General features: G+C 41.3%; 2 protein-coding genes across 6 annotated transcripts in view; one reads left to right on the forward strand and one right to left on the reverse strand.

Annotated features, from left to right (window-relative positions):
• The window catches only part of ENOPH1 (enolase-phosphatase 1), a 32382-nt gene extending 16956 nt beyond the window's left edge, over positions 1 to 15426 (reverse strand). Inside the window, exon 1 of the mRNA XM_001493012.7 lies at positions 15058 to 15426. Coding sequence (XP_001493062.1) covers positions 15058 to 15141 — 84 coding nt within the window. The 5' untranslated portion in view covers positions 15142 to 15426. The remainder of the gene's footprint in view (positions 1 to 15057) is intronic.
• Positions 15427 to 15906: 480 nt separating this feature from the next.
• HNRNPDL (heterogeneous nuclear ribonucleoprotein D like) lies at positions 15907 to 22973 on the forward strand. Of its 5 annotated transcripts, XR_002806969.2 has the most exons (9): positions 15907 to 16741; positions 17533 to 17701; positions 17804 to 17965; positions 18446 to 18577; positions 18732 to 18846; positions 19385 to 19555; positions 19906 to 19998; positions 20372 to 20476; positions 21164 to 22973. XR_002806969.2 is itself a non-coding variant. In XM_070263610.1 (8 exons), the coding sequence occupies exons 1-7, from the start codon at positions 16299 to 16301 to the stop codon at positions 19974 to 19976; spliced, it is 1263 nt and encodes a 420-aa protein (XP_070119711.1). In that variant the 5' UTR covers positions 15907 to 16298; the 3' UTR covers positions 19977 to 19998; positions 20372 to 22973. The 5 variants fall into 5 exon arrangements, 3 of the variants coding, with proteins under 3 accessions (XP_070119711.1, XP_023493612.1, XP_070119710.1); XR_011437511.1 differs by having other exon boundaries at positions 19906 to 20476; XM_070263610.1 differs by having other exon boundaries at positions 20372 to 22973.
• The last annotated feature ends 2533 nt before the right edge of the window (positions 22974 to 25506 follow it).

A 25506-nucleotide genomic window follows, 5' to 3' on the forward strand; every position in this document is an offset into this window, starting at 1 on the left:
GCCTGTTACCAGTTGTGTTCAACTAACTCATCCTCTCTGAGCCTCAGTTTCCTCATCTGCTAAGTGAGAATAATAATACCAAGCAAACCCACTGCAGTAATTAGAGATAACTACACAGATGGAGAGCACCCAGCATCCTACCACTTATTATATTCTCCAGCACAAACATTTAAACTGGGCAAGGATCACCTTTGACCCAAATGCTAGTGATAAATAATAGTAGAGAAGTTCCCAGAGGATAAATCACAAACACAACCAACTCATTCATTCAACATTCACTGAGGAGCTACTGAGTGCCAGATAATGGAGTTTGAACCACAGCCCCTCTCCTCAGAGGACTCAGAGAAACAAACAGTGCAAGATTTCAAACAATTCTAAACTTTTAGGAAAAGCTTTAAAAGTTAGAGATTACTTTAGAATTCCTGATCATCCAATTTGCCCCTTTCCTCCAGACATAAAACTCCCCTGTGCACTGAGTAAGCACAAAGCTAGGCAAAGAAGTTAGAACTTAGTATAATACCTGCAATATCAATATTACCTGGGGTTGGCATGTTAGTAGAGTGTTTTCTATTTTAGTGCAAAAGTGTTACTGCATACCATAAAAATGCATGGGGCAAAGAACTAAACCGTGAAAATTTCATCCATTCTTTCAACACACTATTGAGCACTGAGCATGTATTACGTGAGAAAAATGAATTGCCTTCAAGTTGCTTATTTTAAAAAGCCAGTAATTATATCATAGCCTGACATGTGCTATACCATGTAAGAATGCTCTAAAAATACTTTTTAAAGCTAGTGTTTCTTACCCAAACCTGCTCACTGAACATTTTCAGGCTTTAGAAGTAATTCCAGAAGTAACTGTGATGAAAAATGTTTCAACTTCAGTTATAATCCATTTATGGATAATTTCAGAATGTTATAGTATGAAAAAAACGCTGCAGTAAATGCAGGATTCTACAAACCCGAGTATTTTTAGTCCACCAGGCACCAAAAGGGTTGTTACAGTTTAATAGTACACACAGAACTAAATGAGAGCATTTGTCTTTCAGGGGGCTATGATTAAATTCCACTAAATGCTGGAGGGGATGCTATGCAAGCAGCAATTTATATTACGCTCCAGAGCTCAATGGTAGTTTTCTGAAAGAGCTCCATTAAGGGCCACAAAATTTCTGAAGATCTAATTAAAGAAGTTGCCTCATAAATGTTTAGAAGTCCAAATATGGATTTGCTTTAAGGTCAAGTGGTTGTTTAATGAAAAGGTCATAGAATCAATAAAAATAAAACTGTTACTATAATATTTACTCAAGTCTTCTTTGAAGAAAATGGGTAATAAAAAGGTAATGGGTGATACTTAGAGTACAGCTGTTTAAAGAGACTACTTTAAAAACCTTCCAAAGGAACTACATAGTGCAAATGATTTATAGTATTTGAGATGTTAATTTTTTTTTGAGTTCATAATAGTTTACATCAATGTGAGATTCCTGTTGTGCATTATTTCTTGACTATCACTACATAAGTGCTCCCCTTCACCCCGTGCCCACCCCTCACCCCGCTTCCCCTGGTAACCACTAAACTGTTTTCTTTGTCCATGTGTTTGTTCAGTCTTTCTCAGTCTGGCTTCCTTCGCTTAACATAATTCCCTCCAGGTCTTTCCACATTGCTGCAAATGGGATGAATTTGTCTTTTTTTATGGCTGAGTAGTATTTCATTGTACATATATACACCACATCTTCTTTGTACAATCATCAGTCAATAGGCACTTAGGATAGTTTCCATGTCTTAGCTATTGTGAATAGTACTGCAAGGAACACAGGGGTGCATATGCTACTTCAGCTTGTTGATTTCAAGTTGTTTGAGTAGATACCCAGTAGCGGGATAGCTGGTCACAAAGTAGTTCTGTTTTTAGTTTTTTGAGCTATCTCCATACTGTTTTCCATAGTGGCTGCACCAATTTGCATTCCCACCAGCAGTAGATGAGGGTTCCCCTCTCTCCACACCCTCTCCAACATTTGCTATTTTTAGTCTTAGTGATTATAGCCATTTTAACAAGCAGAAGGTGGTATCTCAGTGTAGTTTTGATTTGCATTTCCCTGATGATTAGTGATACTGAACATCTTTTCATGTGTTTATTGGCCATCTGTATATCTTCTTTGGAAAAATGTCTGTTCATATCCTCTGCCCATCTTTTGATCGGGCTGTTTTTTTTGATTGTTCACTTGTGTGAGTTCCTTATATATTAGAGATTAACCCCTTGTCAGATATATGATTTGCAAATAATTTCTCCCAATTGGTGGGTTGTCTCTTTGTTTTGATCCTAGTTTCTTTTACCTTGCATAAGCTCTTCAGGCTGATGAACTCCCATTTATTTTTTCTTTTGTTTTGTCTGAGGAGACATGGTAAATCGGAAAAGATCCTTTTAAGTTCAACATCAAAGAGTGTATTACCTATGTTATTTTCCAGGAGTTTTAGGGATTCAGGACTTATCCTCAAGTCTTTGATCCATTTTGAGTTTATTTTTGTGTATGGCGTGAGATAATGGTCTACATTAATTCTTTTGCATGTGGCTGTCCAGTTTTCCCAACACCATTTATTGAAGAGTCTGTCTTTCCTCCATTGTATATTCTTGGCACCTCTGTCGAACGTTAGCTGTCCGTAGATGTGTGGTTTTATTTCTAGGCTTTCAGTTCTGTTCCATTGATCTGTCTGCCTGTTTTTGTACCAGTACGATGCCATTCTCACCACTATGACTTTGCAGTACATTTTGAAGTCAGGGATTGCGATGCCTCCAGCTTTGTTCTTTTTTCTCAGGATTGCTTTAGCAATTTGGGGTCTGTGGTCACCCCATATGAATTATAGGATTCTTTGTTCTATTTCTGTGAAGAATGTCATTGGGCTTCTGATTAGGACTGCATTGAATCTGTAGATTACTTTCGGTAGTATGGACATTTTAACTATGTTTATTCTTCCAATCCACGTGCATGGAATCTCTTTCCATCTCTTTATGTCATTATCTATTTCTTTCAGTAATGTCTTATAGTTTTCACTGTATAAGTCCTTCACCTCCTTGGTTAAATTTATTCCTAGGTACTTTATTCTTTTAGTTGCGATTGTAAATGGAATTGTACTCTTGAGTTCTCTTTCTGTAAGTTCATTATTAAAGTATAGAAAAGCAACTGGTTTTTGTAAGTTGATTTTGTACCCTGCAACTTTACTGTAGTTGTTAATTATTTCTAATAGCTTTCCAATGGATTCTTTAGGATTTTCTATATGAGATCATGTCGTCTGCAAACAGCGAGAGTTTCACTTCTTCACTCCCTATTTGGATTTCTTTTATTCCTTTCTCTTGTCTAATTGTTCTGGCCAAAACCTCCAGTACTATGTTGAATAAGAGTGGTGCTAGTGGGCATCCTTGTCTTGTTCCTGTTCTCAGAGTGATGGTGCTCAGTTTCTGCCCACTGAGTATGATGTTGCCTGTGGGTTTGCAATATATGGCCTTTATTATGTTGACGTAATTTCCTTCTATCCCCATTTTGTTAAATTTTTATCATAAATGGCTGTTGGATATTGTCAAATGCTTTCTCTGCGTCTACTGAGATGATCATGTGGTTATGAGAAGTTAAACTTTTTTGAGCCAGAAAATTAAACAACACAAAGGAAACACTGGTGGGCTAGTATTTCTCTATTAATCTCAAAGGACAAAAAGAAAAGGAAAATTAAGTGGCTTGATGGGTCTTAAAAACAAATCAGACTCTCTACGCAAGAAATAACACAGGTTACAAATAGACTATAGAGTGAAATTCTATTCTGAGGAATATCTAATGCACAGAGCAAAATCTAGGGGAAAACAGACATAAATGTTTACAAAAGTTCTCTCTGAGTCATGCGATTACAAGGAAAAAACTTTTTTGCATATCTATTTTCTACAATGAAAATGTATAATCTTTGTTTAAGTTGAAATATAAGTGACATATAACATTATATTAGTTTCAGGCATACAACGTAATGATTTGACATATGTATATATTTCAAAATGATCACCACAATAAGTCCAGTTAACATCCATCACCACAGTTAACAAATTTTTTCTTATGATGAGAACTTCTAAGATCCACTCTTTCAGCAACTTTCAAACATACAACACAGTATTATTAACTATAGTCACCATGCTCACATTACATTCCCAGAACTTACTTATTTTATAACTGGAAGTTTGTACCTGCTGGAGCACTTCTAATGATGGGAATTCACTACTTCTTGGAGTGCTCCATGACATCCATCAGCTTCAGCAGTTGTAGTATCAGCACTGCTCCTTAAATATCCCCCTTGAAGACCACAGTGGGAACCACCAAGAGAAGTTTTGGTGCTCTGGCTGCTACGCAGAGCGGCAGGGGCTTAGAAATTAGAACTCGCAGTCCCTATCTTCATAAGGTAAGCCGGGACATAACCATTCCCCTTTGAAGGCTGCAGCCTTTAGGAATGAACGGTGGATTTCATTACCTGCATTCAAAATGAATTAATACATGTGTTGCTGATGGCACAAAAGTGTCTTCTAAATCCCATTAAAGAGATTAAACTGTAATTAAAGAAAGTTAAACTGTAATTTAATTAACTGCAATGAATCACAATGCACAAGGGAAGGTTATCATCACAAGGGGCTAACAGTTGGGATAAGGTTTAAAAAAGAAGCAAAGAGGGGCTAGGCTGGTGGTGTAGTGGTTAAGTTCACATGCTCTGCTTTGACAGCCCGGGCACCATGGGTCCAGATCCAGGGCACAGACCTACACACTGCTCATCAAGCCATGCTGTGGCAGGCGTCCCATAAATAAAATAGAGGAAGATTGTCAAGATGTTAACTCAGGGCCAATCTTCCTCACGAAAAAAAAAAAGTTTTATACAAAAATAAGTTTTTACTATAAAAAGAATACCTATCTTTCTTTAGTGAAGGGGTGACATGAGGTGAGCTATAAGTATGGAATATTTTAAGAACCATCATACAAGACAGGACTTTTCAGAGATAAACACAAGATAGCCTTAAAAAGTTTATCTGAGGGGCTGGCCCCACGGCTGAGTGGTTAAGCTCACGCGCTCTGCTTCGGTGGCCCAGGGTTTCGCCAGTTTGGATCCTGGATGCAGACATGGCACTGCTCATCTGGCCATGCTGAGGTGTGTCCCACATAGCACAACCGGAAGGACCCAGAACTAGAATATACAACTATGTACTGGGAGGCTTTGGGGAGAAGAAGAAAAAATTGAAAAAAAAAATTTTTTTTTAATTTAAAACAAGGTTTATCTGAGCAAGATAAAGGCCTACCCACATATTTAAAAAGGTGTGTGTGGAAGATATGTATTAAAATTGGTGACTTTTGGGGGGTAAATCTGACGACATTTCTTTCAAGAAGGGTCCAAATGACTTCACTGTATGCATAGGAAAAAAATCAGAAGGAATAGTCACCAAACTTTTTTTTTTCGTTTGAGGAAGATTAGCCCTGAGCTAACTACTGCCAATCCTCCTCTTTTTGCTGAGGAAGACTGGCCCTCAGCTAACATCCATGCCCATCTTCCTCTTCACCAAAATTTTAATGGCCATCTCTGGGTGTGAGAAGCAAAAGAGGGCACTCTCTACACTACGCTTTTCTGTAATGTTTGCAATTTATAACAAGCATGAATTAATTTGGGGGGAAAAATACTTCCCTCTATCCTCATTAACAGTTTCCATAAAATAATGTATTTGGCATTTTAATTTAATTGTTAATAAAAATGTCAGTCTTTTATGGTTTTTAATTTCCATTGTTAGCTGACTTCTTCCTCTAAAACTTGTGGTTTTAGAAATGCTGGGTCAATGAAAATTCTAATGACACTCTAGAAATGCTTCGGTTAAATTGCATGCTGTTCAAATAAGATAAAGTACCACCTTGAGGAAAACTGAAATGGCAAGGATAGCAGAGACTGGGAGAAACTTAATCCCAGCCCCTCTCAGGCCCCTTCTGGAATGCACCATATCCCCATCACCAAGCATTTACTGAAGGCTTCTGTGCAAGCACTGTGCGAGGCTCTGGCCTCTGTCCTTGAGGAGCTCTCCGCATTGCTGGAAGACAGGACACAGAGACAATCTCACAAGGCAGCATCTGCTACAGTGGCAAATACATGGCCCTGCAGAGGAGGGAGAAAGAGGACTGAAATTCCTGCTCAAACAAAAGTCCTTTGAGAGCAGAAGCAGGTCTTACCTCTGTATTCCCACAGCCTAGCACAATAAATATTTTTTAAGTCAATGAGCACATGGAACCAACCTGTAGTTGGAGAGGAAAAAGTATGACATTCCAAGCGAGAGGAATGGTGGTGGCGTGAAAGGGCATGACCTGAATGGGCATGTTCAGCTATAAACGGTGTAAAGGAATAGAGAGATAGAAAGTTGGAAAACCCACATTCGTTGAAGTTCAGGAGTTGAAATTTTATCTCTTAGCCAAGAGGAAACCACAAGGGATTTTGATGGTGCAAAGAAAATCTGTTTATGTAGCTGTCTTCCTTCCTAGGTTGCATGAGGGTGGCAGGTAGGTCTGGAGGATTTTGGATCCCTAGCAGAGCGTGGCACATGATAGGTATTCAAATAAATGTGAGACAAAGGAAGGATTGATTATAGAAAGATTATGGAAGGTTCTGGAAGAATAAGAGGTCAGAAATTAAAGACAGAGGAGCTTTCTATACATCTCTTGATATACTCAGACCCAAGTAAGTGATTCTCCGAAGGCTCCTCCCTTTGTTTCAAGTTGAATCAACAAAAATCCTCTCACATACCACCACGGGTATGTCTCCCTTTGGGAAACATTACTCTAAGCAATAGGGAAAGTTGGGGGAATGTTAATCAAACCATCAACAACTACTTATTGAGGCAGTCCTGCCATCCCAGTGCTTCCACAAGTTCTTTGAGATTAGCAGTGTTCTGGGTCTCATTCTTAACGTATTTCTGGCTAGGGCCATAAGGAACAGAGGTGGAGATAATCACAGTGGGGAAAAAATCGAAAGCACGCAGCTTCCAATAAATGTTAGTTCCCCCTTTTCCTTACTGATCCTTCACGAGAACTTTCTACTCCACCAGTCTGATACTTCCTGCATCGTAATCAATGTTTCTATGGGGCTTGATAATTTTCAAAGGCTTTTGCATTCCATCTCATTTGATCTTCATCACCACTTTACAAGCATGGCAGATCCTACTACCCCATCCTTGCAGATGAGAAGCCTAAATTCATAGACTCAATGAAGACAGGGAACGTGCCTCAACTGCAGTTACTGGTGTCAATAATAAATAGCACAGGTAGAAGGCAGTGTCTGGCTTTTTGTCCCTGTGGGTGGTCACCTAGCGGTTTCACACTGAGGGCAGAGTGGGCATCACATACGTATTCTCAGAGCTGAGAACATTAGAAGTGACAATACTTATCAAATGGATGTTTAACCAAAGTTGAGAGATACTATCAGACAACGCAAGCTCTCTTCCTAGAAAGACCATAAAATTAACATAGCAGTTTTCATGAGAAAAAATGTCAACTTTAACATTTCCCAATTATTTTCTTCTAAAATATATTGTTGAAATAGAACATAAAAGAGTAAATTACCAGCATCGTTAAACAATCAAGAATACATTATTTCTAAAAGTGTTCTAACATAAAATATATTCCAAAGAAATTTATTAAACAAACACCAGGAAAAACATACAACCAGGATTCTCTTTTTAAAGGGAATCAAAATCTTTATCATTTTGATTTTCAATTAAATGGGTATCTGCTACTTCAAATAAGGATTACTTAGAGGATCAAGGATTTGTCTGCGTAATTCCTATTTTCTAACAGAAAGTTTATTTTGAGATCTTTTCTTTTCCCTCAGTCTAATTCAAAACTTTGCCAAGTTATTTCACTGTCTAAGGTAAAACTCCAGCCCTAAAAAGTCTTTACCAACCCCCACACCAACATAATCCTTAAACACCAACACAATCTTTAAAAAAAAAAAACCTGTCAAATCTTAAAAAAAAAATTATAGATCGTATCCAACACCATAAATGCTAAATTTCAAAACAAAAGCAGAGCCATTATAAAGTCTAACTCCACTGTAGCCTAGAACCTGTAAAAGCATGCTAGTCAGAAATGTTTGTGTTAACTAAGTGTGGTAGGGAGAAAAATGCTCCCCACCCTCCTATGTCCACGTCCTAAATCCCAAAATCTGTGAATGTTACTTTACATGTAAAGTAAATGATGTGATTAAAATAGGAATCTCAAGATGGGGAGATTATCTTTGGATTATCTGGTTGGGTCTGATACAATTACAAGGGTTCTTATGAGTGAAAGAGGGAAGTGAGAAGGTCAGAGTCCAAGTCAGAGAGGGAGAAATCAATCTGAAGATGCTACACTACTGGCTTTGACGACAGAGGAAGGGCCCACAAGCCAGAGAATGTGGACAGCCTCCAGAAGCTGCAACAGGCAGAGAAAGAATTTTCTCCTGGAATCTCCAGAAGGGACACAGCGCTGCCAACACCTTGATTTTAACTCAGTGAGACCCATTTCAGAGTTCTGACCCACCAGAACTGTAAGATAATAAATCTGTATTGTCTTAAACCACTAAGTTTGTGGTAATTTGTTACAGCAACCATAGGAAACTAACACAACAGGTTTAGCAAGGCACTATTTACCTGCCTATCTGCCAGGATACCCAAAGGCTTACTATGCAGGTCCCTATTGTACATACACACACAATTACATAAACATTTAACTGTACTATCTAGGTAGTCCGTCAGGTACATATAACTACTTTCTTTTTCTAATATTCTATTTGTCCTTTAAGAAAGACATTTTTGTTTTACAGTTCAGTTCTGGAAGACGATTTGCAAAAGCTGAGGAAGTGGCCATGTGCTTAATGCTTTGGTGTCTACCAGGCTTATTTCGTTATCTTGCTCTCTCCTGTATACAGGCTTACTCATCCACAATCAATTTACTTGACCTCTGAGAGGTTTCAGTTCTTGTTAATGACGACAGACCTCCTTTAATTCATCTGTACCCTCTTGCTTGGTCTGCTTTATCACCCCAAATGAGCCACTAGAAAAGAGCAGCGCTAACAGGCCTATGAACAGGTAGAACTTTCAAATGTGTATAGAGCCTAAATACTCAAAGTGTGGCCTGTGCACCAGCAGCCTCAGCACCATCTGGGAACCTGTTAGAAAACCAGCTTCGAGTCCCATTCCAGGTCTTCTGAATCAGAAACTACATTTTAGCAAGATCCCTCAATGATCTGTATACACATTAAAGTTTGAGAAGCACAGCTATAAAGAGCCATTGGCAAGGGTACCCGCATGCCCCACTTAATGGATTTTAGGGACAAATATCCTAATCAGGTTCATACTTTTGGTTAATGGAAGCTTCTTAATTATTACAAAGATTTTATTTTCAAACATGAAAAGTTTTCCTAAGGCGTAAATGAAAAACATGCCCCCCGCCCACTACTCCCACAAAATTTGTTGGGATGATGGATGAAATATTGATGTAAGTATATTCATTTATTTAATAGTTTTTTCAAGGGCTAAGCATTCATTAAACATTCACAGTAGCCTTATGAAGTAGATATCCCCACAGTACAGCTGAGGAAGTATGTACCTAGACTCAGAGACATTAACTAGCTTGCCGTAAATCATAGACGGAGGCAGCCAGAATGCTAATCCAGACCTGCGCGGTCTCCAAGCCTATCCTTGTAAATACTACTCTATGCAATCAATCCTCATTATTTGCAGATTACATATCTGCAAATTCTCCTACTCGCTAAAATTTACTTGTAACCCCAAAATCAATACTCGCTGTGCTTTCCCGATCATGAGAACAGGTACATGTAGCAAAAATTTTGAAACACCGTATGTACACATTCCCAGTGCAACATGACGCTTTTCCTTCTCATTTCACCTCTCGTATTTTAAACAAGTGTCCTTTCCAGAGTCTATTTAGTGCCACATTTTTCACATTTTGTGCTTTTTTTATTGGTGGTTTTGCAGTTTAAAATGGCTCCCAAGCAAAGCACTGAAGTGCTGTCTAGTGTTCCTAAGCAAAAGAAAGCTATAACGTGCCTTATGGACAAAATACAGGTGTTAGACAAACTTCGTTAAAGCCTGAATTACAGTGCCATTGACCATGAGTTCAATGTTAATAACTCAACAATATATATTAAATAAAGCAAACAGAAACACATATAAATCAAGGTTATGTATTGATCAGTTTATGAAAATTTTGTGCCCAGAGGCTCACAGGAACCTAAGCAAGTGTTTTCTATAGGGGCAACGATTCAGTATTTGCTAGTACAGGGTTCGCAGTGACTTTATAAAACATAACTACTGCAACTGTTGTTTCACGTACAGACTCGACAAGTAACAAGAGGAAAGCCACCAAATTAAAGAGCATTTTCAGGAAGAAGAGATCATTTTCCCCAAACTCAGAAACAATAGCTGAAGGTTCCTGACAGAATAACTACAGGGACTGGCGATGGTGTTATTTCATAGGCTTACACACTAAAAACATCAGAATGATACAGCGCCCAAGGTCAGAAAACAAATATTACCTCACCCTGGACAAAAATCAAGTGGTGGCTCTATGGGTGCATACAGCCCAGGGGCAGACAAGATTCCATAGGGTAGGGGGAAAGAATAAAACAATATTCATGTGTACATACTAGTTTAATCTCATCTTTAAGTTGCAATTTATAATTTACTAATAGTACAATAGTTTGTATACACAATTTATAAATTTTATTGGTAGTGCCTGCTCCAATTCTGCTGATGGTGTACACAACCAAAAAATGTTAGGCGATCACCACTGTAGACGATCAGAGCCAGTACCTGAAAAACTCCAGAGGCATGTGTCCCGCACTGAGGGGCAGGGCTGATGGCTTGGAGGACTCAGATTGACCGGGGACATCTAAGGAAACTGGACTCTACCGCTGCTCTGGCCCCAACAAGTTGTGATGATGCTCACACAGGACATCCCTCCAGGCATCAAGTGACTCATATGAGAAATTAATTAGCCAGCTGCAGCATTCACTAGATGATCCTAGCTAGCAGCCCTTCCTGCTCTAGAAAGTTGACAACTCTATGACTCAGAGAAAATAAGAAATAATAGCTGGTAAGTGAAACCACTGTTTTGTTGTTGTCTGGAGCCTAAGGGCTGAGGCATGATAGAGCAGTAGGCTGTCCAGAGAACATCATTTTCCAGACTAGGAAGACTCTACGGAATCCTATAAGATATCCTGGACCCTTACTGTTATCTTATATAGTTAAGCTGCATCATAGACACATTCAACTATAAGTGCTCAGACAGAAAAAAAAAGGAAGGGGAAAAATAACCAGAACCAGTGCTGGCAACCTGTCTGCCATTCCACTCAATGAAGACGTTCTGTTCCCTGGGACAGTCTCAGTTTCCCAGTGTCTCTTACAGTATGAGCTCAGTGTAAGGCTCATGTTTGACACACATTTTCCCTTTTTTTTTTTTTTGAGGAAGATTAGCCCTGAGCTAATATCCATGCCCATCTTCCTCTACTTTACATGGGGGATGCCTGCCACAAGCATGGCTTGACAAGCGGCGCGTAGGATCGCGCTTGGGACACGAACCGGTGAACCTCGGGACGCAGAAGTGGAACGTGAGAACTTGGCTGTGCCACAGGGCTGGCCCTTGACACACATACTTTTCTTTTACATCACCTAATCCCAAACCAACTACTTCCTCTGGTGCTCAAGGGAAAAAGCAGGGATACGTTTCAACCCTAAAGGAAAAAATGACCGCATACACTTACTGAAAGATGGAAATTAGCCTTCAAAGAGGACTGACTTCCTCAGGGTATTTCAAGGGTAATTTCTTTTTTTTTTTCTTTTTTAAAGTTTTTGTTCTTAACCACTATGCTAAACTACTTCTTTTTTTTTTTTTTAAAGATTGGCACCTGGGCTAACAACTGTTGCCAATCTTTTTTTTTCCTGCTTTATCTCCCCAAACCCCTGCTGTACACAGTTGTATATCTTAGTTGCACGTCCCTCTAGTTGTGGGATGTGGGACGCCGCCTCATCATGGCCTGACGAGCGGTGCCATGTCCGCGCCCAGGATCCGAACCCTGGGCTGCCACAGCGGAGTGCGCGACCTTAACCACTCGGCCATGGAGCCGGCCCCTCAAATTTCTGACGATACTCAATTTTCACAGTATACAGTGACTGCAGAACCAAATCCCCAAAAAAGTAAGACTCAATTTACTTATTAGTTATCCTGGTTCCAAAAGATCACTCCTAAACCTATCACCAAGATGAAGTGTAAACTGAAATTTGTTACCATATACTTTCATGGTACTTCGTATGGCTTAAAGTGCTTTCCTATCAACTGTGTCATTTTAACACACACAGCAGCCAAACAAAGATGACGAACAAGCACTGTGCTTCCCATTTCAGAGGTCGAGTGCAATAATGGAAAAAGTAAGAGTTTCTGAGTCAGACAATCTGGGTTCAAATCTCAGGCATACTGTTCAGTTTTTCAGAGCCTTAGTTTCCTATCAGTCAAATGTAGACAGTGCACACATCGCGCAAAGTTTCTCAGGATGAGCCAGTAGACAAGTCACATGTGTACGGTCCCAATGATTGTTTCCTTCCATCATTCCACAGGAAGTAGGGCTACATGTTCCAACACCTAATGCAACGAAAAAGCCCAAAGTAGAATAAACATCTCACACTTCCCAGCTCCATGCTCAGAGGTTCCAGAAGGATGTAATTTAGCATCACTTTAAAAGGTGTTCAAAAGATTAGTCCTTCAGATACTCTGCCTAAAGTTTTTTTGTTCAAGCAAATTTGTGAAATACCTTTCTCTTGAAGACTCACAAAGCACGTGTGTGTGTGTGTATCATATAAAGGCTCTGAGAAGTTGTGCAATAAAGAAACCCAGTTGAACACGTATAGCCTAACACTTCCCAAAAGTGCATTTAATAATTAAATCTTTTTTGCATAGATGCTATAAACATGCACAGACCTAATGTTCTTCTGAACATACTTTCAGAAACATCGGTTTTGACATATTAATGTGTAACAAATTAATAAGAATATTAGATTATCAGTAATATTATTAGCAATAGATTAAAAATCAATATTAATAAAATAATAATAAATTATAGGACAAGGCACAAGAAACTATCATTTTAAACAAGATCCTGAAATCATTGTTTTGCAGCCTGCCTTTAATTTGCCTATAGATCAATGTCAACCTCAAAAAAATCTATTTAGGCCACTAAGGCATTTTTACTCTCAGAAAGATCTCAGAATAAGTCCGCCATAAACAAAGGTTCTAAGAAGTGGCTCATACTATGATCTGGCAGAAGACATAATAGGGGGGAAAGAAGGGAGAGGCACCTCATGTGTTGTAACAAACCTGATTCACATGAGGTATCTTATTCCCTAAATCAACTTTCCAAGAATGGGAGATACCATATACCACAACACTGCCTTCCTGTCATTAGCCCTGGTCTCCTGATGAACATGGAAAGCGAGAGAAAGCCAGAATGGAGATAGTGAGCTGTAAACTATAAACCACAAAGATGAGGAATCCTTTTTTCTCTGAGAACTCCAAGAAAGCAGTTATTCTGTCAAAATCAACAAGCAAAAGAAAGTCAATTCAATTATGAGCATTTGCGTGATCCTGAATATTTCTGCAGAGGCATCTGGTGTGATCAAAAATTTGAAAAAACTGCCAAACTGGATTTCTTAAGAACCTGTGCTAAGTGGTCAAGGTATTGTGATTCTTCTAAAAAAATTTTCAAGTCGTTGTTATATTGGAGTCCTAAAAGTGTACAATGATTTTATATTATAACCCATATCAAGAAAATCATTCTTCACAAGCAATTTTTTATTTTTTTGCTGAGAAAGATTCACCCTAAGCTAACATCTGCTGCCAGTCTTGCTTTTCCTTTTTTTTTTTTTTTTTAACGTGAGCTGCTGCCACAGCATGGCTACTGACAGACACAGACAAGTGGTGTGGGTCCACGCTGGAACCGAACCACGCCAGGGAAGTGCAATGCACAGAACGTAACCACTACACCACCACACCACCGGGGCTGGTCCCACAGATAATTTTTAAAAATAAAACTAAATTTACACAATTTAAAAGCTCAATTTGCTGGAAGATGGGTTTTTCTTTCTTTGTAAACGATATCTCGACTATTCTTGTATGCAGGCCCTTCTGGTCAATGCTTTCATCTTAAACTTCTGGAAGTCATATAAAAAGACCAGGCCCAAAACATTCTTTAAAAATGATACTAATATTTGCTATTTCCTTATTTTGACTGACGAATAGAACATGTGTAAAAAAAGAACCTGATATAACGCAAAGTCGTAAGCTTGTGAATTAGGTGTAGACAAATGTTGGTTAACAGTGACACCCCAGAAGGAGGGCTTTGGGTAAGAGCTTCAAGCTCCCATGGTTTTTTGAGAAAAACGAAGGAAATCTAGACGTTTCTTCCACAGCCTGACCAATCAGCGCCGTGTGCCACAGAGCCTAGTCCAGCAACACACAGGGTGCAGTTCGGCCACGAACGGCAGGAGCGGGAAGGGGCGAAGAGCAGCCGTCAGCGCCCAAGACACCACGGCGCCCTCAAAGTCATCTTGACACTTCAGTCTTTCCATTTGGCGGGACTGGAGCCCCCCAGGACCCCGGAATCGCGGCCGCCGCCTCTCCAGGCCCCACGCGGCACAAAGCGGGCACTCACCAGCCCGGCGGGGGCGCCCACCTCGCCTGGCCCCGCGCGGGCGGACCCACCATCCTCCGCCCCTTCTCGCCACCACCTCCGTCCCTTCCCACTCATCCGTATCTAACCAAGGGCGGGGCAAAGATGGTGCAGCGAGAAGCACCCCCGCAGCCCGCCGCAGCCCTTCGACTTCCTCCCGTACCACTGCGGCAGCAAAGCCACACCGCCCCTCCAACGCCTTGTGTCTCTAGTGCAAGGTCGGCAATATTTAAAAATTTTTTTAATTGTTTTTAAGCACAAGTAAGTTCCCCGCTCCCTTCCGCCCCTCACCTTCACGAAAGCAATCGGGGTTGTGGTACCTTCGATATCTAACAGGATCACAGTGACTTCGGCGGGCACCGAAAGCACGACCATTTCCCCACCGGATGCGACCACCCGAATCGGCCTACTGGTAGGGAGCGCGGAGGGCGGCGCCGGCTGCGCCCCAGCACCGTCCGGGGCCTCCGACAGCCCCGCGGCAATCTCGGAGCGGGAAACCGCGCGTGGCCCGAAGCGCGAAGGGAGACCACCTCCGCGCCCCTGGGAGCCGAGAGGGCGGCGGCGGCGGTGGCACCGGGGCCCGGAACTGGCGAGCCGCCGGGGCAGGAGGCCGAGACCACGTGGGCAGGGAAGGGGGCGGCCCGCGCAGGGATCCGAGGGGGAGGGCGACGGCAGCGGCGCCGACGCCGATTGGCCGCCAGAGGGCCTCGAACCCGATCCGTCAAAATGGGCCTCGCGTGGGCGGGAACAAAGGAGCGAACGCGGGAGCCGGGCGCTCGGGCGCGCGCTCTCCGCGGACTGGTTGAGCGAGCGGGAGAGGCCCGGGGCACGTGCAGACGGGAGCCCCGCGAGTGGCGCGCCGGGGATGTGAGTGCCCCTTGCCCTCTACGGCACCTACCCCCTCCCCGCCCACTGCCTCCGCCTTTGCATATTTACAGTAATCTGACCGGGCCCGCGCCCCCCTCCCGCCCTCTGCCAGCAAAAGAGGTCGCGCCGGGTCCCGGTTCCGGCTCATCGGCAACGCAGGCCCGCCGCGCCCCCTCGGCCTGCGCGCCAGCGGTCGTAGCGGAAGAGGCGCTCGGGCCACGCCGCTGCCCTGAGGGGCCGCCGCGCGCCCGCTTCCTGTTGGGCTGGTTTCAGCCAGCTCGAGGACAAAACACGCGTGCGCGCGGCGGGCGGACGGGCTGACGGGCGCGCTCGCTGCCTCGCCGCCGGCGCCGGGCGCAGTCCGCCTTTTTCCGGAGCGGCCCGGCCGCGGCGCTAATCGGTAGCAGCCCCCGCCGCAGCAGCTCGGCACTCGGGGACCGAGGGCGGAAAAAGGCGGGGTTGACGGCTCTTGGCTAGGAGTGGGCTGGACCGGACGCCAGAGACAAAGGCGCTCAAGGCAAGAGGGACTGTGGCCCTGTGACGGCGCTGCTCGGGATTTTTGACTCCAGGACTTTTCGCCCTTTCGTTTTTCTCTTCTGACGCTTCTCTCCTCCCAAGCCCGCGGCCCCTCACCCGCGACGTCGCTCCTCACCGGGAGGGCCGCGATGGAGGTCCCGCCCCGGCTTTCCCATGTGCCGCCGCCATTGTTCCCCTCCGCGCCCGCTACTTTAGCCTCCCGCAGCCTCTCCCATTGGCGGCCGCGGGCGCCGCGGCAGCTCGCCCCGCTCCTCCCTTCGCTCGCTCCCAGCGCTGCCCGGCAGGGGGCGCGCCGAGCCCAGCGCCACGTCACCGCCCAGCAGCCCTCCCGATTGGCGGGCGGGGCGGCTATAAAGGGAGGGCGCAGGCGGCGCCCGGATCTCTTCCGCCGCCATTTTAAATCCGGCTCCATACAACGCTCCGCCGCCGCTGCCGCCGCGACTCGGACTGCGCGCCAGCACACCCCGACCGACAGCTCCGCCGCCATGGAGGACATGAACGAGTACAGCAACATAGAGGAGTTCGCAGAGGGGTCCAAGATCAACGCGAGCAAGAATCAGCAGGATGACGGGTACCGCACGCTTCTCCCTTCTGCCCAGCGCGCCGCACGCGCCTTTCGTCCCTCGGGAGCCGCGCGCTGCCCCCATTCCTGCCCCGAGTCCGCTCCCCGCGTGCCCCCCGGGCTTCCCTGGCTTGGAGGGAAGAGGAAAGTAGGAGACGGAGGGGGTGACTGAGAGGCCGGCGGAAGGTGGGGGAAGGGCGGAGGGGTTGGAGGAGGAGGGCGGCGGCATCTGTGTCCCGAGTGCGCAGGCGCCGCGTGGGGCCCGAGGGGGAGGGGCCGGGCTGGCTGCGTCGCAGGCTGCAGCTGCCGCCGCCTCTTCATTGTGTGTGTTGGTGCTCCGCGCAGTTTTTCTGGGGACAGTTTAAGGAAGTTTTGGCTTGGGAACCAGTAGACAACTGGGTCCCAGATCCCCAGAACGTGGTCTGATGAGTTGTTTAGTTGGAACGTTGGCTTGACAGCTGAGGAAGAGGGTGGAACTAAGTTGTGAGGGGTTGGTTTAGGAAGTTGGATTTTGTAACCTAAAATCATCGTTAACGTGTCATGTTGGCCTTGTTTAAACTTGGCATTGTGTAGTGTGGAGAGCAAGCTGTCCACTGTTTTCCATAAGTGACCTTGATGGAATTTGGGGATTTTTGTGGTCTGTGGTTATGTATATCTTTAAGCGTGTATTAAATTATCTGTACGTAGGAGTAAATTTCCCCGTACTTAGTTCATAGGTAAACATCATTAATCCCAGAACTGAAGTAATCGTTTTGGGCTACTGCTAACTTTTTAAAAAACAAAAACACTTTTATTTCTAGTAAAATGTTTATTGGAGGCTTGAGCTGGGATACAAGCAAGAAAGATCTGACTGAGTATTTGTCTCGATTTGGGGAAGTTGTAGACTGCACAATTAAAACAGATCCAGTCACGGGAAGATCAAGAGGATTTGGATTTGTGCTTTTCAAAGATGCTGCTAGTGTTGATAAGGTAGGAACGTGTTTTGCGTTGTGCTGCTTTTGTATACTTTTTGTGTGTTGTTCAGGGGCTTGATTGTACATTGCTGTCAGCTTAAATAAATCTGTCTTCTAGGTTTTGGAACTGAAAGAACACAAACTGGATGGCAAATTGATAGACCCCAAAAGGGCCAAAGCTTTAAAAGGGAAGGAGCCCCCTAAAAAGGTTTTTGTGGGTGGATTGAGCCCAGATACTTCTGAAGAACAAATTAAAGAATATTTTGGAGCCTTTGGAGAGGTGCGCTGATTCTATATTTACATGTGTTTTATATTTGATGTGTTTATATAATATTCATCCCTGGCCCACTTCTTACAGAACAAATTCACATGTCAGATGAGGATGGGATTAAAATACCACTCAGATCCCTTCCAATCACCACGTCTTAATCATTGCTTTCTGTGCTGTAATGCAAACCAATATCTAATTTATTTTGGCCAAAACATGGATGCTTTGGTATGGTCAGTGTTTGGACTTAATAACTATTGGTGTCTGTTCAGTATGAAATGATATTAAATAAAGCAAGTTTTGGTTTCGCTTCTAAATGCTTCACAGGTAAATCACTCTAGTTTGATGGTAATGATAAAGCAGCAGTCTCTATACAGAAGTCATCTGATTAGAATAACATGTTGAAGCTTGAAAAGGACTTGTGACATTCTAAGACCTTTTGGTAGCTTTTTACCATTACTGGGTGATCTTGAGTGTGCATCTTGATTTCAGATTGAAAATATTGAACTTCCCATGGATACAAAAACAAATGAAAGAAGAGGATTTTGTTTTATTACATATACAGACGAAGAGCCAGTAAAGAAATTGTTAGAAAGCAGATATCATCAAATTGGTTCTGGGAAGGTAAAGCCATTTTAATTATATTAAATGAAAAATTTAAGGAGTTTGTGTGCGTTGTGTGTGTGAAATTTTCAGTCTGCTTTGAGAAGAACAAAATGGCTTAACATTAGAATTTCTGTAACCATTCTCTTTGCTTGCTTTCAAAACTTGTTTATAGTGTGAAATCAAAGTTGCACAGCCCAAAGAAGTATATAGGCAGCAACAGCAACAACAAAAAGGAGGACGAGGTGCTGCAGCTGGTGGACGAGGTGGTACTAGGGGTCGTGGCCGAGGTGAGACTTAATGCTTGGGAAATGGCTCAATGGTTTAAGCTGTCAGCTGCCAAATATGAATAAACCCATAAGAAAGTAAATCCAAATTTAAACTTTTCCAACGTGGAAAATGCTTAGCTTAGTGGGTGGGGTTTTGTTTTTAATGAGTTGACTGGTTTCACTTCTTCAGAGGATGGCCACTCTGACAGTGTCATCACTGATGGGGAAATTATACTATTAAATGTATTTTAAATTACATGATACCCCATGGAGTGATAGGTTTTCTTGGGCATTAGTCCTTGTTTTAAAGCCAAACAGTCTACCTGTCTTCACCTTTGTCCTGATTTTCCCTTAAATTTAGGAAGCTTGATACTGGCACAATTGGACTTTCTGCCCCCTTTTTTATGACAACTAGAAAAATAGTTTTTTCAAGCAGATAGCATTATGGATGTCTGTCCTGCCTTTTTAAGATTTGCAGGGTGAGAGACGGGAATGCGTCATTTTATGTTAGCATTGGGGTCAGAAGTTGTTTCCTAACGATCATTGTGCATTGTTTCAGGTCAGGGCCAAAACTGGAACCAAGGATTTAATAACTATTATGATCAAGGATATGGAAATTACAATAGTGCCTATGGTGGTGATCAAAACTATAGTGGCTATGGCGGCTATGATTATACTGGGTATAACTATGGGAACTATGGATATGGACAGGGATATGCAGACTACAGTGGTAAGAATATTTAACTTAATTTCATAAACCCAATGGTATTAAAATTCAGTGTTAAAAATACAGTCCCATTCTGAAATTGCTTGTGTGTATGGGTTTTCCATTTATTGAAGTGTTGAGAGTTAACATTTTTGAGGCATCTGATAGTCATAGGATGGTTACACTAATACAGGGGCTTTGATATAAATGTTCTAGAATAAATGATAATGATTAGTTTATAATGGCTATTAAAACATGATTAGTTTAATGTTTGGCATGCACAATTTTACACGTTTAATAGTTTTTAAATATACTTATAATGAAACCATTTCATAGAAACTATCTAAATACAAATTTTTGTCTTTTCAAAATAGGCCAACAGAGCACTTACGGCAAGGCATCTCGAGGGGGTGGCAATCACCAAAACAATTACCAGCCATACTAAAGGAGGACATTGGAGAAAACAGGTGTGTATAAGAGTACGAGAAACCAGTGGAAATGTCTAATTTAATTTAAAGATCAATAGACAAATGAAAAATAAGTAAAAACAAAATATTATGTAGCCTGTTTTTACTAAATTGTTCATTTCTTAATTGCTTTATGAGCCTGTTTTGCCTAAAGTGTCTATAGATCTTTAACTTTAAAGTCTTATCTCACTTTCTTTAGTATTACAGAAAAACTTAAGAGTTTTTCTGTTTGCTTTGTGTACCAGGTGGTCTAGAGGAATAATTAAACTTTTTTAGAACTATTAACAGGTAAAGTACTGAAATGGGTACAACTTAAGGAAAACAAGAATGTTGTCTTCTAACTCTGACATTATACCTTGTTTGTACCCGCCAGCGGGAACTTCATTGCAGGCCGTGTGTCACCCTGACCACGTCTATCTCTGGGGGTCGCACGTTGCGGGCAGAGCGCAAGGCATACACCAGAAAACGCTGTCCTGTGGTATGGTCTCTTCCAACTTCATGTACCAGCGTAAAGATTAAAGTGGAAAACTTCAGACTTTGGCTTCTTTTTTAATCTTTTTGAAGATTAAGTGTCTAAACTTAACTTAAATGGTTTTTTACAGGAGTTAAAGTACATAAATGCCTTTTTACAGCTTAATCATTTTGGTCTTCTGTTTAGTGTTGTATTTCAATTGTGGAGCCTCATTTTAAGTGTTCATTCTTTAAGATTTAATGCTTGCTTTTTCTTTTTATAGCTAATAGTGAAATCTACAAACCAAAACAAGAACTTTAAAATCTGGGATATAAATTAAAGATCATATGCACAAAACATTTCGTTTTCTTGCAGTATAATAAGCTTATTAGAAATGCATGTTTGTGATAGCATTTTACTTGGTTTACTAGAGATGCTTCTAGTAGACCTTAATCTAGCACAGTGCAACCTGTGAATATGGGAAGGTTGCACTCCCAGTTTCTCTTCTAAATAGATTTAAATTAAATACCATTTGGGAATTCCAGGGTGAATTTATTAATTACCCAAGCTGCATTTTGCCAATGAATATGCATGTGATCTTTAATTATTGAAGAAAAGAATAAAGTGAGGACTTAAAACAGTTCATGAAAGTGGACCTTTGAAAGCTTGTCAAGAGTTGCACAAATCTAATAGCTATTTTGTTTTTGTTTTTAGGAGGAGATTGCTAAAGTAACCCATCTTGCAGGACGACATTGAAGATTGGTCTTCTGTTGATCTAAGATGATTATTTTGTAAAAGACTTTCTAGTGTACAAGGCACAACTGTGTCCAACTGTATATAGCTGCCAATTAGTTTTCTTTGTTTTTACTTTGTCCTTTGCTATCTGTGTTATGACTCAATGTGGATTTGTGTTTATACAAATTTTATTTGTATGATTTCATGTTAAACCTCAAATAAATGCTTCCTTATGTGATTGTTTTTCTGTGTCAGGTACTAAATAGCTCTGTAAAAGTGTAATTTTAAATAAGCAATAATTAAGGCACAGTTTATTTTGTAGGGACTGTTGGTCCATAGGGAGAAACTGTGGTCCTTTTTGAATAGCCAGCTACAGTGTCACCCCGTTCCCCATTTTTGTTAGATGTATTCTGTGCTCTAAGGCTCCATTTCCCTGTTAACCGTAACTGAGGCTTCCACCATACCTTTGAATAATGTTGTTTCCTTTCTGTGTATCTGGAAACTTTGTCATGGAAGTCCCTGTGAGAGTCATAGCATTGTGATTAGTGGAAGCTTTTTAGTAGACCATAAGTCTTCTGGGTTATGTTTTGGAGAAGAGTGCCTTTTTAATGGCAGAAAGCATTTTGGTAGCTCTTTATGAATGGAACAGAATTTGCTTTCTTGTCTTTGGAAAGCTGTTTGTCATGATTTGCTAAATACTTCTGACTTCATTAGTGGTCTGCTAAAAAGAGCTTTGACTAATCATGATTGTTCTTGGTAATAATGTCCAGATATACCCAGGGAAAAAGCACTGTCAAAGTGTGGTAGGAGCTACAGTTTAAGAATATCAAAAGTAGTTACATTGTAACAAGGGTTTTGGCCGATAGGTATGAGGTTATTAAACTTTGAGCAAAGGTTAAGATATTGGCAGTAGTAGCTGAGTAAATTAGTTGTGTTCTGTTCGTATTATGTCACAGCAAGCACCAAACTGAACAAGATGTTTTCTATTGGGGCGTTCTTAGGAAGCTGTGTTATTGGGTGTTAACTTATGTAGTATGAGTTCTTAGAAAAAGTCATGGTAGTAGATCTCATCATTTTTAATGCAGTTAGTGCATGAGTTAAATAGTTAAGCAAATCTGTATTGAGACATAGGAAGGAATAGTGGGAAAGGTGTACTTTAAGTCTTCAGCATTTATTAATGCAGGTCTAAGCATGACTGAGTCGTGTCATTGCAGCAGATCTTCCTGGTGCATTAAAAAGAGTTTCCGCTCTAGATTTTTTGAGGATTTCCTGGATAAATCTGAGCTTTGAGTTTTACATGCCGTGGTAGTTACTTGATTTAAGTTAAAAGTTTTGTTTCTGTAGTTCCATGTTAACTACTAGGATTTGGCGTTCGTGTGCACACATGCGGAGTAGCTGACCTCACCCTCAACCAAGTGTAAATTTTTTATGCTGATGAACCTGCCTTTTTTTGTTTTATTCGGTGCCTGCAACTTTCTTTGTTCCAATGATGTTTGTATTTGCTGGGCTATCAAGTTAAAATGCTCTTGGCCTTGTTTTGCTCCTGTTTTGCTATTTGACCTTACACCTAGGCCAAGTACCAGTGTTGGCTATTGCAAGGAATTCTGTTTATTGCAACATGCAACCTTAGGGAACAGAAGGAAGATTTTCATTTTAAGTTGTCAAAGTCAGTAAGTGCAGTGTCTTTAGAGCAGTGAATCCTGTAAGTTCAAATTTATGATTGGGTGACAAGTTGACATTGAGATTGTCCTTTCCCTGATCAAAATGAATAAAGGCTTTTTAAACAAAATCAAACTTCAATCAAGTCTTGATATATATATCGACTTTGAAGAAATATGCTGCATCTAGAGATTATTGTCAGATCTTTTACAAAGATTTGGGGGAGTGAGAATGCGCTTGTTTTTTTCCCCAAGGGGGCTTTAGACTCTAGATTTAACTCAGACTGTTGGCCCCATAAATGCCAACTTGAAATATGCGTTTCCAAGGCTAATTGCTCTAGGCACTTGTGGTCAGATGAAAGGTTGATAAAGTTAAGATAAAGGTGTTATTCTGAAGTACTCATAAGCTAAGTAATTCGACAAGTTAATTAAAGGAGTAGGGGTAGAAATTCTGAAGTACCAGTGACAAGTATTTACTAGTCTGTATATCTTGTTAAATACCCTTCCCGAATGGTTATGACCAAGTTCTGTGTGGTGGTACTCATCCTGACAGAAACTTTCTTAGAGATTTCATTGATTAACAAGTTAATATTCCATAGTTTCATAGCTATGTTTGTAATACTATGAATATTAAGAGTTTGGGATACTAACATGGATAAGCAGAGCTTTTATTCCATTCTCTTTGATGCATCTTAGTTTTCATAATGATGACAGGGACTGAGCCATTAGCTAATCTTCATAAACTTTAATACAAAGACATCTGAAAAAATTGATCATCACTCGTTACCAAGATTTGATAGGATGTCAACCACAAGATACTAAGTTTTAGTGATTAAAAGTGGTTCAAGAATACTGCACGTATGTAGACTGCAATTTTTAGTTCAGAAAATTGTGTGGGGGGATGTGTATACCATTTAAATTGATGTAGTGTTAAAATCAGGAAAAACCTGTAAAAACCTTTCAAATGTTCCAACCTAAAATGCTGTTTACTGTGGTCTCAACTTTTTGAGCAAAAGCAATGCAACTTTATCTTTTGTATAAAATCATTCAAAAATATGTTGCCATAAAAATATAGCCTGTTTGTTTAGGTTTGGTTGGGGTTTTTTACTTTTCTTTGTTTTGAAATAGTTGAATTGAATGTGGAATTTTAGCAAGTTTTGGAGAATAGCAAAAAAACTCACCTTTAACTTCTCAACCACTGGTTTTTGTAAACTAGGAAAGGATACAGTGTTCTTCGGATTACAGGGCTATGTTGAACATTCTGAAGACTTAATTTGTACTACTTTCAAGTGGCAGTTTAATCTCCCATTTTACATTTCTGTCAGTACTTGTTCAAGAGCGTACTCCCATTTGGGGAGGCACATCATAATCTCAGAGGGTGGTGGGTTTGAAGTGTAGTTTGAAGAATATTCAACATAATTCTTTTTTACTTACAATCTGAATTTCAAATAATGCATAAGATTTTGGTTTCTGAAAGATCAGCACAAGTTAGAAATAAGTGAGAAACACTCTCCTGCAGACAAGGTTGCTCATACTGTTAAAAATGGTCATCTTTTGAGAATCTGACCAAAACTGAATTATCTTCAGACCAAAAAAAAAAGCTCATGTTTATACATGAAGAATTATTTTAAATACAGTTTCGAGGAAATTACACAGATTTATTTGAAAGCCATCTAGTTTAAAAGGCTCTTGAAATCGTTGGTTTTTATGGTAACAAGCTGTGTAAAGTTCATAGAGTTTTTGCTCTCATTGGTGAGGTAGCACAAGGAAGTTTCTTCAGATGTTCTCTACTTGGGTGTTTGTGTATTGGCTGGTGAACACTCATATAGGATGATGGTTTTATTGGAAGACTGGGATGGCCAACTCCGCAAAAGGCCCTATGCAAAACTTTAATCTCCTGATTTTTCGGAAGTTAGCTAACTGAAAATACAAACTCATAACGTTTTGGAATCTTAAATTTCTGTCAAGCTACTAAACCACCAAGCTGCTCTGAGGCCTAGATTTTGAACAGAAGCGTTTGTCACTTCTGGGAGTGATCTTTCTTTTGGTAAACGTCCTCCTCGCCCTGATTTTTTTTTTCCTTTTTCTCCTCAAATCTCCCCAGTACATAGTTGTATATTCTAGTTGTGGATCCTTGTAGTTGGCATGTGGGACGCTGCCTCATCATGGCCTGAGGAGCGGTGCCATGTCTGCGCCCAGCATCTGAACCAGCAAAACCCTGGGCCGCTGAAGCAGAGTGCACGAACTTAACCACTCAGCCACCGGGCCGGCCCCTGGAAGTGATCTTTAATCGTTAAGATTGGTTAGCAGTGTTCAACACAGTTATTTTGTGACTGCTGAGATCTTTTGCAGGAAAGAAGGATTTTATTACAATTGATTCATTCTTGTGCCTCTGATGAAACGAGCCTGGGTAATCTGGAGCAACTAAATCGTTCCCATGAGAGATCAGTGTTATGGAATTGACCATGAGTATGTAGGTTGCTCTTGAACCATGAGATATTTGGGACATAGAGGTTTTTCATAGACAATGCAAGCAGACGGATGAAAGGAGGGTGTGATAGTAGGGTCTAAGTGGTATTTTAGGGTAGTTCCAAAATTTTTTATTACCAGGAAACCCTTTAAATATTTCTCCCCAAGGACTTTATGTTTTGAATGGCTTTACTT

Source organism: Equus caballus, chromosome 3, assembly GCF_041296265.1.
Source record: "Equus caballus isolate H_3958 breed thoroughbred chromosome 3, TB-T2T, whole genome shotgun sequence".
Taxonomy (NCBI): Eukaryota; Metazoa; Chordata; class Mammalia; order Perissodactyla; family Equidae; genus Equus; species Equus caballus.